This window comes from Larus michahellis, chromosome 2 (genome assembly GCF_964199755.1).
Source record: "Larus michahellis chromosome 2, bLarMic1.1, whole genome shotgun sequence".
Classification (NCBI taxonomy): domain Eukaryota; kingdom Metazoa; phylum Chordata; class Aves; order Charadriiformes; family Laridae; genus Larus; species Larus michahellis.
This window is the reverse complement of record NC_133897.1, coordinates 94552602-94565537: the sequence shown is the minus strand read 5'-3', so window position 1 is coordinate 94565537 and position 12936 is coordinate 94552602. Positions and strand designations below refer to the sequence as shown.

Here is a 12936-nt window from a genome sequence, read left to right as displayed (position 1 = left end):
GCCCAGCCGTCCCTGGCTGCTCTCGGGCCCTGTGCCAGGCTGGGCTGGCCCCTGGCAGGGCACAGTTTGGCCTGGGGAGGGCAGAAGGAGGAGCTTTGCTACCTCCTGGAGCTGCTGTCAGTACAGGTGTGTGTAACACGGGGGCCTTGTCCAGGCAGAGCCTGTCACCTGCCCGTGCTGTGGGTTGGAGAGAAAGAGAGAAGAGACATGCCATAGTCATGGCAGCTGCGAAAGCTGAGAGGCAGAGGCGACAGACCAGGGCTTATGACAAACAGACTGTGGATAGGTTCAGAGGCGCTTCCTTCAAAGAGTGAAGTTATTGATGGTTTAGTGAAGAGGAGCTAAGAGGTATTTGTATTTAAAATTTTGTTGTCTTGTTTATTCACCCTCACTTTCTGTTGTTGCAGATGATATTGTAGCGGCAGCTTCTTGAGCTTGAGTTTTATCAGCCTGATTGTTTATTCAAATAGCATATTTATGTGATGTGCTTTAAAATACACCTGCTTTAAAAACACACATTGACAAGCGCTACTTCCTTTGAGGTCAGAAAGTGATATTCATTAAAATTGTCTCCTGCAGTTTGTCTCAATCGGTATCACTTCCAGCACAGTAAATGTCCTTATTTATTCTTTAGATAACGTCAGTCTTGTAGGTGCCGAGAAGCAGGCTTATTTTTTATTTATACAGTTACTTATTTATGTTGACGTTCTGTCTCTTCTTTCAAACTCCTCTGGTAAGTGACAGTTCTACCTCTGTGTGAATCAAATTTCAATGAGCTTAGACTTTTAAATAAACTAAATGTCTCTTTTCCTTTGAATTGTTAGGATGCTCAAGAAAGTGACTGACAACATATCATAACTCAAATTTGTGTTTGTTTGTTTTTTTAAGACGTTTACTGTAATTAAGCTAACCATTTTGGAGCAACATATTGAACATACAGACTATTCAGCAGGACTCATTCAGCATACTTCAGGGACAATTCATAGAGTAGTTAGCCTAAACCTTCCTTAAACTCTTTTCCTTTAAAATGAAAGTGATGGTGTATATACTGGTGCAGTATTGGTCCTCAGATCTGGTTGTAGCCTGTACAGTCAAAATCAAGAGTTTACTTAGGGCAGGGTTTACAGCAGCAAATTATGTAACACTTCATAATGTGCTGCTCTCTGCATCATTTTTTTTTTAATATTTTATTCTTTTTTTCACCTTTCAGCATACCTTTCATTATGATAAAATCCCCCTGATCCTGAGCATATTTCAGCCTTTTTTGCCTTCCTCCTACTTTGCACTTTGGTGTCTGAGGAGAAAACTGGTAAACACACATAAAATTTACAAGATTTCCTTTGTTTCAGCAAATTCCTGCTTCTCATTTGTAATCTCCAAGAGGAATAATCCCATTGGTTTCAGTAGCAGTTGGTCTATGAATTGTGCATTGAGTGGACGTCCAGTCTGCTTAGTTATCAGAACAGACAGATTTTTAAAAATAATTCCCACTAATGAGTAAGGCATCAGAGGTGCTGAAAGCATAGGCTCTGCTTCTAAGAGCTGGTTCTAGAAAAACTTTGTGCTCGTCATTCTCTCCTTCCGTGAAACAGAAATACCAAGTGCTGAAGGATTACTAAAAGACAAGCTCTGCTGCCACCTGCTTACATAATTCAATTTTGCAGTTGAAGCCGCTTCACAAGTGAGTTGGGAATGAATACAAATGCAGCTAAACTGCTTCCAGTAGCAGCGATGCATGTCTGTTGTCGGTCAACATTTTTTTTCTGTAATGCTTAGGAAAACAAATACTAGGAGTAATGAATTAATATTGCGGCTTATGAGGCAATATTAGAACTTTAATATGTCTTCTCTTGTCCTTTCATTGCCTGCCTTTTCCAGTTCCTCCATCAAAAACTCAGTCTGAACCTTCTCTGAACTATAGAGGTACTGTACAATGCTGCTGAGGGAAAACCATCTTTCCTTCATGTTACGTTTAATGTGGGATTGGTAGATGGGTCTTTAAGAACGTCATGTAAAATGCTGTCAAGAAACAAGCTATTTTCATGATCTGTGTTGTCTTTTGCACAGTGTTGTTGACATGTCTGTGTTTTTGCTTAGAACAAACACACTTCTGTGCATGCTGCTTCTTCAGTAATTGCCCTTAAAATGCCAGCAATTAACAAATCTTGTCATTTAACTGTTGTGTGGTATGGTATGTTTCTATACAGATTCCAGGCCTTTTCACATTACCTACAGTATGATTAGTTGAATTTCTGAAATACTAACATTTCATAGCTCTCTTGAGTTTGAAATGCGTATAGTAGCAAAGAAGGAATATTTTGAGATCTATGAGATCTTCCACTAATTTCAGTTTACTTGCAATGATGCATATTAATATCAAACCTACGTATACATGTTGGATAACTGAATAGATGCTGACTTCTGAATTGCTACACTAGGTGGCGTTTGATTAGATCACATCTGTGCTTCTGCTTCTAGTTAAACAGAAAATGTACGTACGTAGTGTATCCTTCCCCCCCCCCCCGAGTCTGTTGTAATACATTGCTTAAATTAATTATCCTCAAGAAAGGTATAGTTGATACGTAACTGGCTTTACTTCTTTGCATTGCTAGTAAGCACAAAATAACCAAAATAATACTGTGGATAACATCTTTAAATTTTCTGGAAGGAAGTCCATCTCCAGTAAGCAGTGACAGCCATCGACTCAATCTGAGCCTCTTGGCTTCACTAATGCCAGCACTTTTTCCCCTAGTCCTCTGTCATTACTTGCTATGGCTTCCTCTTATGCAGAGCATAATAATAGAGAGAATATCTACCGTATTTATTTAAAAAAAATTTGTTCCAGATTCATAAAGGTTCTCTGTTGTTTTGAGATGATATGCTGTGTTTAAAATCCCGGTTTATTGGGATCATACAATGTTTAATGGTGATGTTGATGATCAGCAGTGTTACTGACGCTGCTTACGCTAGCCTTTCATCGTTATTGTTCATAGTTGAAGACTACGTGAGCCCACATGAGCACACTGTGTGACCCACATCTAGTTGCAGCCCAGGCTTGAGCAGAAAACAGGAGTTTCTGGTAAAAGAGCATAGGCAGCACTTAGTATTTGAGGAAGGTATTACTTTATTACTGTATTTTTTTTGCAGGGGAGTTGCAGCCTTTCTTAAGGATAGTTTCTCCCTGGTTTTGTATGGGTTCATCATCTTTACTCTTCTACTGTGCTTTGAACTACTGTATGTGCTTAACACCTTCTAACACCTGACGTTGTTGATATGCAAAGTGATCTGTGTGAAAATCGTGTGCTTTCTGTGAAATGCAAACCAGTTTCCAGGAGTTCTGGGGTGAGGGTTTTTTTTGTGACGTAAAACTTTATTCTGTGGCAACAAACAAGTCCTTTTGCATTTGCTTCTTATTAACAAATAAAGAAAATATTTGCAAGAGAGAGCAATTTTTCTCTGTACACTAAACTTTCTGTGTGCTAGTGGGATACTCTGATGTGTTTGGAACCAAGGAGAAATCTTTATAGCATTATGCAGTGTCCATTAAAAAAAGTGGGAGAGCTTTACAGTCTGTATATTGAATGTCAAACCAATCATTTTTCCCTGTAATGCATGACCTTAGCATGTTGCTCATCCAGCTCGGGTCGTCTGGGGAAAGAAAATTGAAGGGAGACTAAACAGCCTGAGAACTCATACAGTTCCTTAGCTGGTTCAAGGAGGACATGCTTGTTTGAGGTCTTACAGCCTGAAATGCATATGAACTTGCCTTGCTTCCCACCTGAAGTAAAAGCACCAAGATGAGAAAAGATGATCACAACCAGCTGGTTTAAGTTCTAAGGAGAGCTCTTTTTCCAGGCAAAAGGTCTCATTCCTCTTCATGGAGCTTTATCCAAATCCACATTGAGAGTCTTTCCATTAACTTCACTGTGTTAAGTCAGGCCTGTTGGTTGTTAAAGATACTCACCATCATCTTTTTAAAAAGGTTTTTTCTTTTTGGTATTAGAGTACTTCCACAAGTTTTAAGTGAGACCTCTAACAAGCATTTCTAAAGACTAAGCAACTTGCTCCTGTTTTGCCTTTTAATAAGGATTAATAAATTGTGATTGAAAACTTACTGAAGTTTATTAAATTATTCGATTTCCTTCCATTAGATTTTGGAACAAACTCAAAACAAAAGTTTGATAAAAAAGGAAGTGTGGGATCTGGCAGTTACTTAGATAATTCAGTTCATAACATCTCCAGCTTAAAAAAATACAGCATGAATCCAGGATGTTTTAAAATACTGGTCTTCTGAATCTTTATTTCAGAAGTGTAAAAAATATTCCATTATAATTGTTTCAGAACCAAGTCGAAAGGCTTCAGTAAGCAATGATGCAATAGAAAAAGAAAAGACGAGACTTCTGGGATTGTTTCAAGCCGATAGAAGAAGCAGCAAGGTAGGTGTTCAGCAAAGTACTACCTCACTAAAGAGAATTATTTTCTTTCCAGATGTATTTTGTCTGTAGGTCGTGGTATTTGTTTGGTTTGTGGTTTTTTTTCTTTCTTTTTTTTTTTTTATTTCCAAGTAGTAATCTGTTAGTATATGCATTAACTATGTTTAATCAGTGAAGCCTTATGGAGATGCCACCTGCTTATTTAAGGAGTCGGGCATGTTGACCATTTAAATCTTTATTTATCTATTTTAAAATGCTGTAGGTTCAGTATGTGTTAACAAAGGGCAGTAGCTTCAAGCAACTTACGTCCACTTAGTAGTGCTTACATTACAAAATGCATTTATGAAAGAACTGTTGTAATATAGAACACATTAAGATTTCAAGTGTGTCTTATTAACTCTTCAGTGCATGGATGATAATCTGGTTTAAAGCATTTATATCTTCAGGACGCTCTGTGTAGTCATGCTATTGCCATTTCCAAGTCTGTAAAACCAATGAATCAGGTGTGGAAGAAATAACTTGCAGTACTAAAACGAGTAATAAACTGAGGGATCAGTATCTGCTGGCATGCATGCCTGGCATTTTTAACTTTGTTTTTAATCTTGAGCTGGAAAAATTAAAAAAGATACTTTAAATAAAATAATTTTCATCTGTTGAGATGGCTTTATGAAAAATGTGTCATTCACCACAGAAATGAAATTTCTAACTCAAGAGCATATAAAAAATACTGGGCTTTTAACTTCATATTTTCTGCATCCTTTGCTACAAATATCAGTGTCAACTGATTTTCATTATTAAGTATTTAATACTCTGAAGTGTCAGAGTAAAAAGGGAATTATCTTTTGTCTGGTTTAAAAGGCCCTCTAAGGTTTTTGCAGTGCAATCATAAAATGTGTGCCTGATTAACTGGTCCTAAGAAACATATGCTTGGTAATGGACTGGTGTTTTGCTTACCCTTCCAGTCTTCTCAGTCATGTTTTTAAAACCGTGAAAGCTTTCCAGAATCTTTATTAGTTCTCTGCCCTTTTGATTATTATCAAATTTGGAGTGCTTTTGCTGGGCAATAGCTTTCTTTATGGACATTAGGAATTACTGCGTTGAAAAAATCTCATCTGTCATGGATGCTGAACTCTTCTTACCATCTTTAAAGGACACATGGAAACTGTATTTTATGGGATAGGAAGTTCGTCACTTTCAGAGTGTTTATCCTCTGTAAGAAAATATTTCCCATTTAGAAGGGAACAAAAGCATAACTGTAGCAATAAAGCTGTATCTGCTTGGAAGATTCGAGTAAACAAGTGAGCTCAGCTTGAGCCTCTGTAGAGCACGCTGCGGGGCTGTAATTCCTCTGGAAGAACCAAATATATTAAAGCACACAGTTTCTGCGTTATAGTTTGTCCTCTGATTCCATTTTCCTGAATTCTAGTATGTAGCGTGGGTTCTTGGAGTTCCAACTCCTGAAATAGCTCAGATTTAGCTTGTAAAATATTTACACTTGCAACCTCAGAAAAAGTTGCTATGAAACATCCCAATTCTGTGGTTACTGCAGTGGGTTTCTCACAGCTGAGTTTGGGGTGAGTGTCCTAAGATCGAAAACTCCTCTCCTTTTTTCTGTTCTCTTCCTCATGCTTGTTAATCAGAGATGTAGGAGGTGATACTCTTGAGGGTTTTAAAAATAAAAATTTTAAAGGCTGCTAAGGGTATTGAGGATCAATTAACAAGTTACAAGTAGTATTTGACCTGGGAAAAAGTTGGAACTGTACAAACAAGTACGAGAAACAGCTTCTAAATCTAAGGTAAAGGTGTAAGTCTTTCTTGATGGATAGTTCTGACAAGTTAATTGACTTTTCTTGGTCATGTCTTCATTGGGCTCTTCCTTTCAAATGACAAATACTCTGTAGGAAAAGAAACTAAAACAACCACTTTGTTTAGTCCAGCAAAGGAAGCCCTTGTTGCCTTTTCAATACAAACTTCTAGGAGTTTGAACACAAATAGACGGAAGAATAACTGAGAACTGCTGAATAGCGCAGCATACAGGAGCAAGGAGGTTAACTGGCCATAATACATCTGACTTGGTGTTGTGGAAGATTTCTAGCCAAAGCAGTGAAACTGCTGAACAGACTGACTTAGCAGAATGAGGGCAAATTAATTAAATTCTTTTAAGAAAGGATTTGGTAGGTTTATGAAGGGATTATGTGATGGGATGCCCTGTGATTTCAGGGCACTGGAATAAAAGGCCCAGAGTTCCTAAACTCTGCTCTTCACAGTTATTCTTACATTTTTACTCCTCTGCAAGACTTACTTTGGTTCTGCTTATTTGTTGTATTTTTTCTTTGCATTACAATTTGCAGTGATTCTGTGTGTGTATGTGTGCATGTGTTCATGCATAGTCTGTATTTTAGAACTAGTTGGTAGCAAAAATTGTCCAAAGTCTTGCACAGTAGTAGCGCTGCCGAGTTGCAGGCATTTACAATGGGAAAGCAATTTCTTTTGCAAGGGAAGAAGAGTATTAGCCTGTGTTGCAAACTGTCTTGGATCAGGTGTCGCTGCACGCTACAGGCCTACGCTCAGATTTCCATGCCCACACACATGCTTGCTTTCTCAGATAGCTCACTGAAAGCAATAATCATGATATGACAATACACTGGATCTAACTTTTTGGTAAAAAACCTTTCTGCTATATTAAAAACACTGTGACACAGAATGAACACCCAGTCCTATTCTCGTGTTTAATACAAATTTGTTGAAAGTATTTCTTTGGTTAACTTTGTACTGGCAGGCTTAATGCCAGATCAGGTATCATCTTGTTCTCTCCATTCTAATTTTATGCTGGATCAGTTACCCTCTGTTATCCTGCAGCTGGCATAAAAAACATAAAGGTGGCATGAACTCCATCTCTTTTTGATGTGAAATGTAGTCATGTGCCTGAGGCTTAAATCCAGATCAAATTGGCACTGCTAAGCAATCCAGTAGAGCAGAGGTCCTGCGCAGACACTCACGGGATCTAGGCTTAAGTAGGCTGTATGCTAGCTCACGGAAACAGTCCCATCATTGACAAGTGGCAGGCAGGGAAGAAGTTCTCTGCTTGTTCACCTGTGTCTGTGGGTATAGCGGAGACTTGCAGTCTCATCTCTGGTGCTACAGGAGTTGCTTACTACCCATTTTCCTCCTTGCCCAAGAATTGTTCCGTTTCTTTATGTTTTTGTTCTTAGATCTTTCTGGTAATGGATTTCTTAGGGCCTTGCCTACATCAGAGAAATTTTGCAGACTACTTCAGAGTTTCTCAGCAATCAGGTCCAGCACTACTGAGGCATTTTGTCTTGGTTCTGTGATGAGGTTTGATGCTTTGCTCTGGCGTGTTTCTGCTGTTTTGTTTCCTTTGCTGCTGCTGTGTAGGATACTTGTTTGTGTTGCAGACAGAAGAACACTTGAGGATGAACAGAGATTGTGGTGAGGAGGATGTTTTTAGTTCTACATCTACAAGTGAAGGAAGCTTGGATGTAAGTACTAACATGGCTTGTAGACGCTATTGCGTTCCTATTAGATCCTGCAGTTCGAATAACCAAAAGCCACTGCTATTCCTGATGCTTAGCCAAGTAGAAGTAGAAATAGCTTACTTCTTAGCTGGCTTAGTTACATAAGCGCGCCGTTTGCGTATCTTGATGAAGTTAAAATGCAAAAGTTAAATTCTAAGCAGTTGTGAGCAAAAGGTGTTTTAACCAAGGGCTTAGGTGTTGTGACTGTAAGACAGTGACAGTGCTGCATGATGCAAGAGTATGTTTGTTTGCCTTATCACTGACATTTAGAGGGGGCTTTTTTCTTAGAAAACCACACTGCATTTTTATCCTTTAGCACATGTTCTGCGGCATGGCAGCATTCCATTTGTTTCTGAAGTAGCTTGCGGGTGGACAGTACTTTTGATGTAAACACTGTAAATAACAGAAAATATTTTTGTTAAGTACTTCAGTACATTTTGGGGTACTAAAATCTCGTGAATCACATTTAGAAAGGTTTTTGAGTGCCTGACAAACTACTAAATTATGAGGATTTAGGTATCTATTTAGGAAGCATGAATCCTAAATATTTTTGTCAGGCTATTCTGGTGGATTAATAATAGTAATAAATGACATGTCTTTCTGTTGCTTTTTTTAAATTACTTGGCTTTTTGTTGTCATATTTTCAAAACCTGGAGAAGACTCTGTTGATGACATGATAGAAGCCTGAAATGTGAGGTTCAGCTCTGAATCCCCCTTTCACAAACAGATATTTGGAAAAGGAGTGCTGACCTGCAAAATGTACAGCTCACTAGCCCCAGAGAAGGGCGACAGAAAATTGTGGAAAAAATGGAGGAATGAGAGAACAAATCCCAGATTAAAAGGATAATACAAAAGAAGTTAAAAGGGAGAAATAGATGGAGAAGTGACTGGCTGTGATGTTAAAAAACACCTAACTGCAAATCTGTGAAGACTTCGTAGTGAAAGATTACTGAAATAGTAAAGCTGCTTATGATGCTAAAAATTTGGGTAACACTATAAAGATGAATGTTTTAATGAGAGGTCTATTAATATAAAGTCCTAGTAGAGGGTGATGTGGGTAATTGAAATATACTAGGTAAAAGTATAGAAAAACCATCACAAGCTCTGCTGAAATAAAATCATCTTGTGGTTTGTATTCACTGCCCATTATACATTAGTCTCAATATCTTGATAGCCAAGTACTAGAAGAGGAGGAGGCAGAATTCCAAATGAGGATATGAAGGTAGTTCAGATACTGTGAACTGTCTTTTACGCTAGTGTGTGGTACTTTCCTCAGAAGCAGAGACATCTCTTAATTTACTTTTGTAGGGAATCTTATAGGGAAAATCATAAATGAAGATTTTTTTTTTTTTTTTTTCTTTTGACATTGATGAAAAAATGTTTTCAAAACTGTCTCAAACATGTAACTTTGTCTTCTAAGGGCACAGATGATAGGGCAAAGGGATCTTGAAGAGGCAAAAATTTTTTGTATCTTTTTATTCAGTTACAAGAACATGTCAGGGATTTAATTTTTTTTTTCCCCTTTCCTCTTAAGAGCCATTGTTCAGTGTTCATGTCTTTCGCTTCTGGCTTGACACCTGTATTTGTATGAGCACCGATCCTGCTAAGACAGAAGTACATACTTAAATAAATGCATTGACATAGTTCCATTTAATTTGGTACTATTCTGTTAAGGCTTGCAGATGTATAAAATAAGTCTAACAGATCCACTCAGTAGCACAGAAGTTCCATCCTTTGAACAGACTAGATGGGCTTCAAGAAAAAGGTCAGCAATTGTGACGTCTTAGCTGAAAAATTCTAAAATACTGTAAACTTGGCATAGATAGTTGGCATAGATAACTTGTATTGACTTAAGGAAAAATTCAAGTGGAAACTTTTGAGACCCATGATCATTCTGAGTAATTCTTTATTCCACTTGCTCAAAAGATATCCTCACTTATTTACTTCAGCGGAACCGAGTATCCTCATTCAAAATAAGTGGTATCTTACATAGATATGTGAATATATATGTGAAATTGACATTTAGAGCTCGTTATTTCATTGAGCTAAGATAGGACTTCTGGCAAAATGTCATCCAGGAGAGACTTCCTCTTTTGCGATTTCCTCAGGTCTACTTTCTGTTACTGTTTTGGGTCATCTTGAAAGAATTTTGCATTACTGTGCGGGAATCAAAGCCAAAGTTTCGGGTTGATTTCTGAAAGGAAAATTGTTTGCCATTGCCTTCAGCGTAGTGCCAGGAGATAGACTGGCTGGATCACAACATTTTTCTTGCCTATAAGGAAATGGGCAACTCATGAAGTACTATTGAGGTAAGGGTGTGAACTTTGGTATGTTTAGTTTAAATCCTTTTCTCACTATTGTGTGGTGGTGATGTGCACTGAATTGTGGAGAAAGTAGTGATTCTGTTCTGGATATTGATTGGGGTTTTTTTGAAAACTGGGTAATATGAAGGAATAGAATTACGGTGTAAGAAATAAGAGATCCTATTTATTCAAGCACAAGTTATACGCACTTTTTAAGCACCAAACCATTTTCAGTGCCATATTTATCTCATTATTAATGCTTCTAAAAATACTTTGGAATGTTGATGAGGAAGCAGATTTTCAAAGTCAAGATGGGAAAGTCAACACTTACGCTTGAGGTGAAAAGGACATTTGTTCACAGCATCAGCAAAAATAAAGGCAAAAAAAGAAGAATTTGTTAACACCTTAGAGAGAGAGTGTAAAAATGCCAGAAAAGAATTCTCCGTGACAATCCTCAGAGTGCAGCAGTTCCTTATACCACACGTCAGTAAAGGATCTGAAATCTAATGGTGTATTGTAAATGAAGCAGAAATCTTTTCGCTTAATCTGTTCCAGGTTTTGTGCTTAGCAGGCGAGCTTTACATCCGTGTTAACTTTTCAGAAATCAAATGCTATTGAAATACACTGATGTATAAATACAACGTACAAATAAAGCAGTTGGAAGTTGCAGCACACTTAAACATATTCTGCTTTTTGTGTGCCAAAGACAGTCAGTCAGAGCTTGAATTTAGAACAGCTGGGGGAAAAAGGGGGAGTTTAAATCATCTCTGCCGCTTGGTGTCACTGTCCTCAAATAAACAGTTGATCAAGATGAAACCCGATATTTGGAATGCAGTACTAAAATTAGATGGTTTTATTTTTGGGGCCTTCATGTTTTCATAAATCAAGAGCGAAAAAACACATCCCAAGTGCTGAACGACGTGTATCTCTGATGTGGAATTTGTTTATGTAATAAATCAGCTTGGGGAAAAAATATTTAGAAGTACAGCCAGGGACACTTATCAGAGGATTTGAAACATCAGCACAAAGTCTTATCACACGAGGTTTCTCTAGTTCAAACAGGGCTTCAGCAGAGCAACGTTAGAGGATTTTCATCAGGACCGTTTTTAAAAAATCTAGTCTTCAGCGTATGCCTGAATATAGGTATTACTCATAACAGAATCAGTGAAACTAAATGAAGCAGATAGTCCAGTAGTTCCCTGCTTAATAAATCTGTCATGCCTGTTATTATGTATGTTCATGGACAAATCTATTAGTCAAAAACAATGTCATTTTAAATTCCAAACATTTATAATATACATTTAGGGTATGTGTATGGTTGTTTTCTTTTTTATTTCATGGTACCTGTGTAATTGCAAGATCATTTTCCAGAAGAAAAATACTGTGCTAATGTGTGAAAAAAGTCATAAGGACTTCTAGTGCATTACTAATCTTGGCAGTCGCTTTTTAAGTGGTGGGAACAACTATTTTCCCTATACAAGCTTTTTTTTTTTTTTTTTTAAAAAAAAAATCTATTATTTTCTTTCTCAGGGCCTTCTTTGGTCTTAATGTACTCTTAACTTTTATGGCCTTCTTGATGGCAAGAGTTACATCATTCATGATACGCTTTCCCGGTTCAGAAGTGGTTGGAAGAAGGATCAAGCACAGTTATGCAAAAGTGTTTGGAAATGTGATTTCTCTTCAGCCATGTCAGGTCCCAGATGATCGGTCAATACCATCTACCTACTGTCAAGGATTTCACCTCACACGGCAGCAGGAATGAGAATACTGCCCATGTCATCTTAAATGGAAGTTAACAGCCACCTACTTTTAATATTTCCTTGTGTGACAATCACATTCGCTTTAAATTCCTGTTCTGATGTTCTTGCTTCTTGGTCTCCTGGCAATGCTTAGCGTGAGGTTGGTAACGTGTGTTTATTTGTACTAGCAAGGTCAGATCCTGGATAGTTGTGTTGTATTTTGTACAGTTAGAGCTATGTACACTGTCATTGGTTGTGATCTGGCCTTGAAGCAATTTTCCTTAGTGTGATTTTGTTTGCAGAACATAAAACTCAACAAACCTGAATGCAGAGTGGTCTGTCCCCATTAATCTTCTGTTACAGGGCACCTGTAGGGCAGTAGTTAGATGCCAGAGGGTGACATTAGGGAAGATACAGTATAGTTATAAATGTTTTCATTTGTGCAGCTGTTTACATGATTAGAAGAAAAACAGATTTATTAAATACCAGATATCTCAAGATAAAGTTCACTATCACAGTAGGGTTATTGTTAACTTTCCTTGGGCAGAAGAAACGTTTACCAGAGCCAAGTGGCTTCTGACTGGCATTCACAGAATTCCAATAGGTAGCCAAAAGATCGTAGTGATCAGCCTTCTTTGTCCTTGTCTACTGAGAGCAGGACAAGAAGTAATGTGCTTTGTATATAGCAATGAAAATTTAACTTCGAGGGGAAAAAAAAAATCTGACTGCATGGAAGTTTCGCAAGGGAACAGGTTATTAAAGAGACTGTGAAATTCTTATCATCACCTAATGTGTAAAACCTCCAAAAATGTCTATAGGATGACCTACACATACTTGATTTTGTCCTGGAGCAGAGGAATAGATTAGATGGACTGTGGAGGTGCCTTTCAGCCAGATTACTGCTGCTGAATATCACCTCCTTTTG

General features: G+C 37.8%; 1 protein-coding gene across 11 annotated transcripts in view; it reads left to right on the top strand.

The window, feature by feature from the left end:
* COBL (cordon-bleu WH2 repeat protein) overlaps positions 1 to 12936 on the top strand; it is a 161425-nt gene that overhangs the window by 54365 nt on the left and 94124 nt on the right. For 4 of the 11 annotated variants that reach the window (XM_074576304.1, XM_074576303.1, XM_074576298.1 and 1 more), the window contains exons 6-8: positions 1879 to 1923; positions 4342 to 4436; positions 7850 to 7933. In XM_074576304.1, coding sequence (XP_074432405.1) covers positions 1879 to 1923; positions 4342 to 4436; positions 7850 to 7933 — 224 coding nt within the window. The remainder of the gene's footprint in view (positions 1 to 1878; positions 1924 to 4341; positions 4437 to 7849; positions 7934 to 12936) is intronic. The other 7 variants (XM_074576305.1, XM_074576301.1, XM_074576300.1 and 4 more) reach the window with 3 other exon arrangements.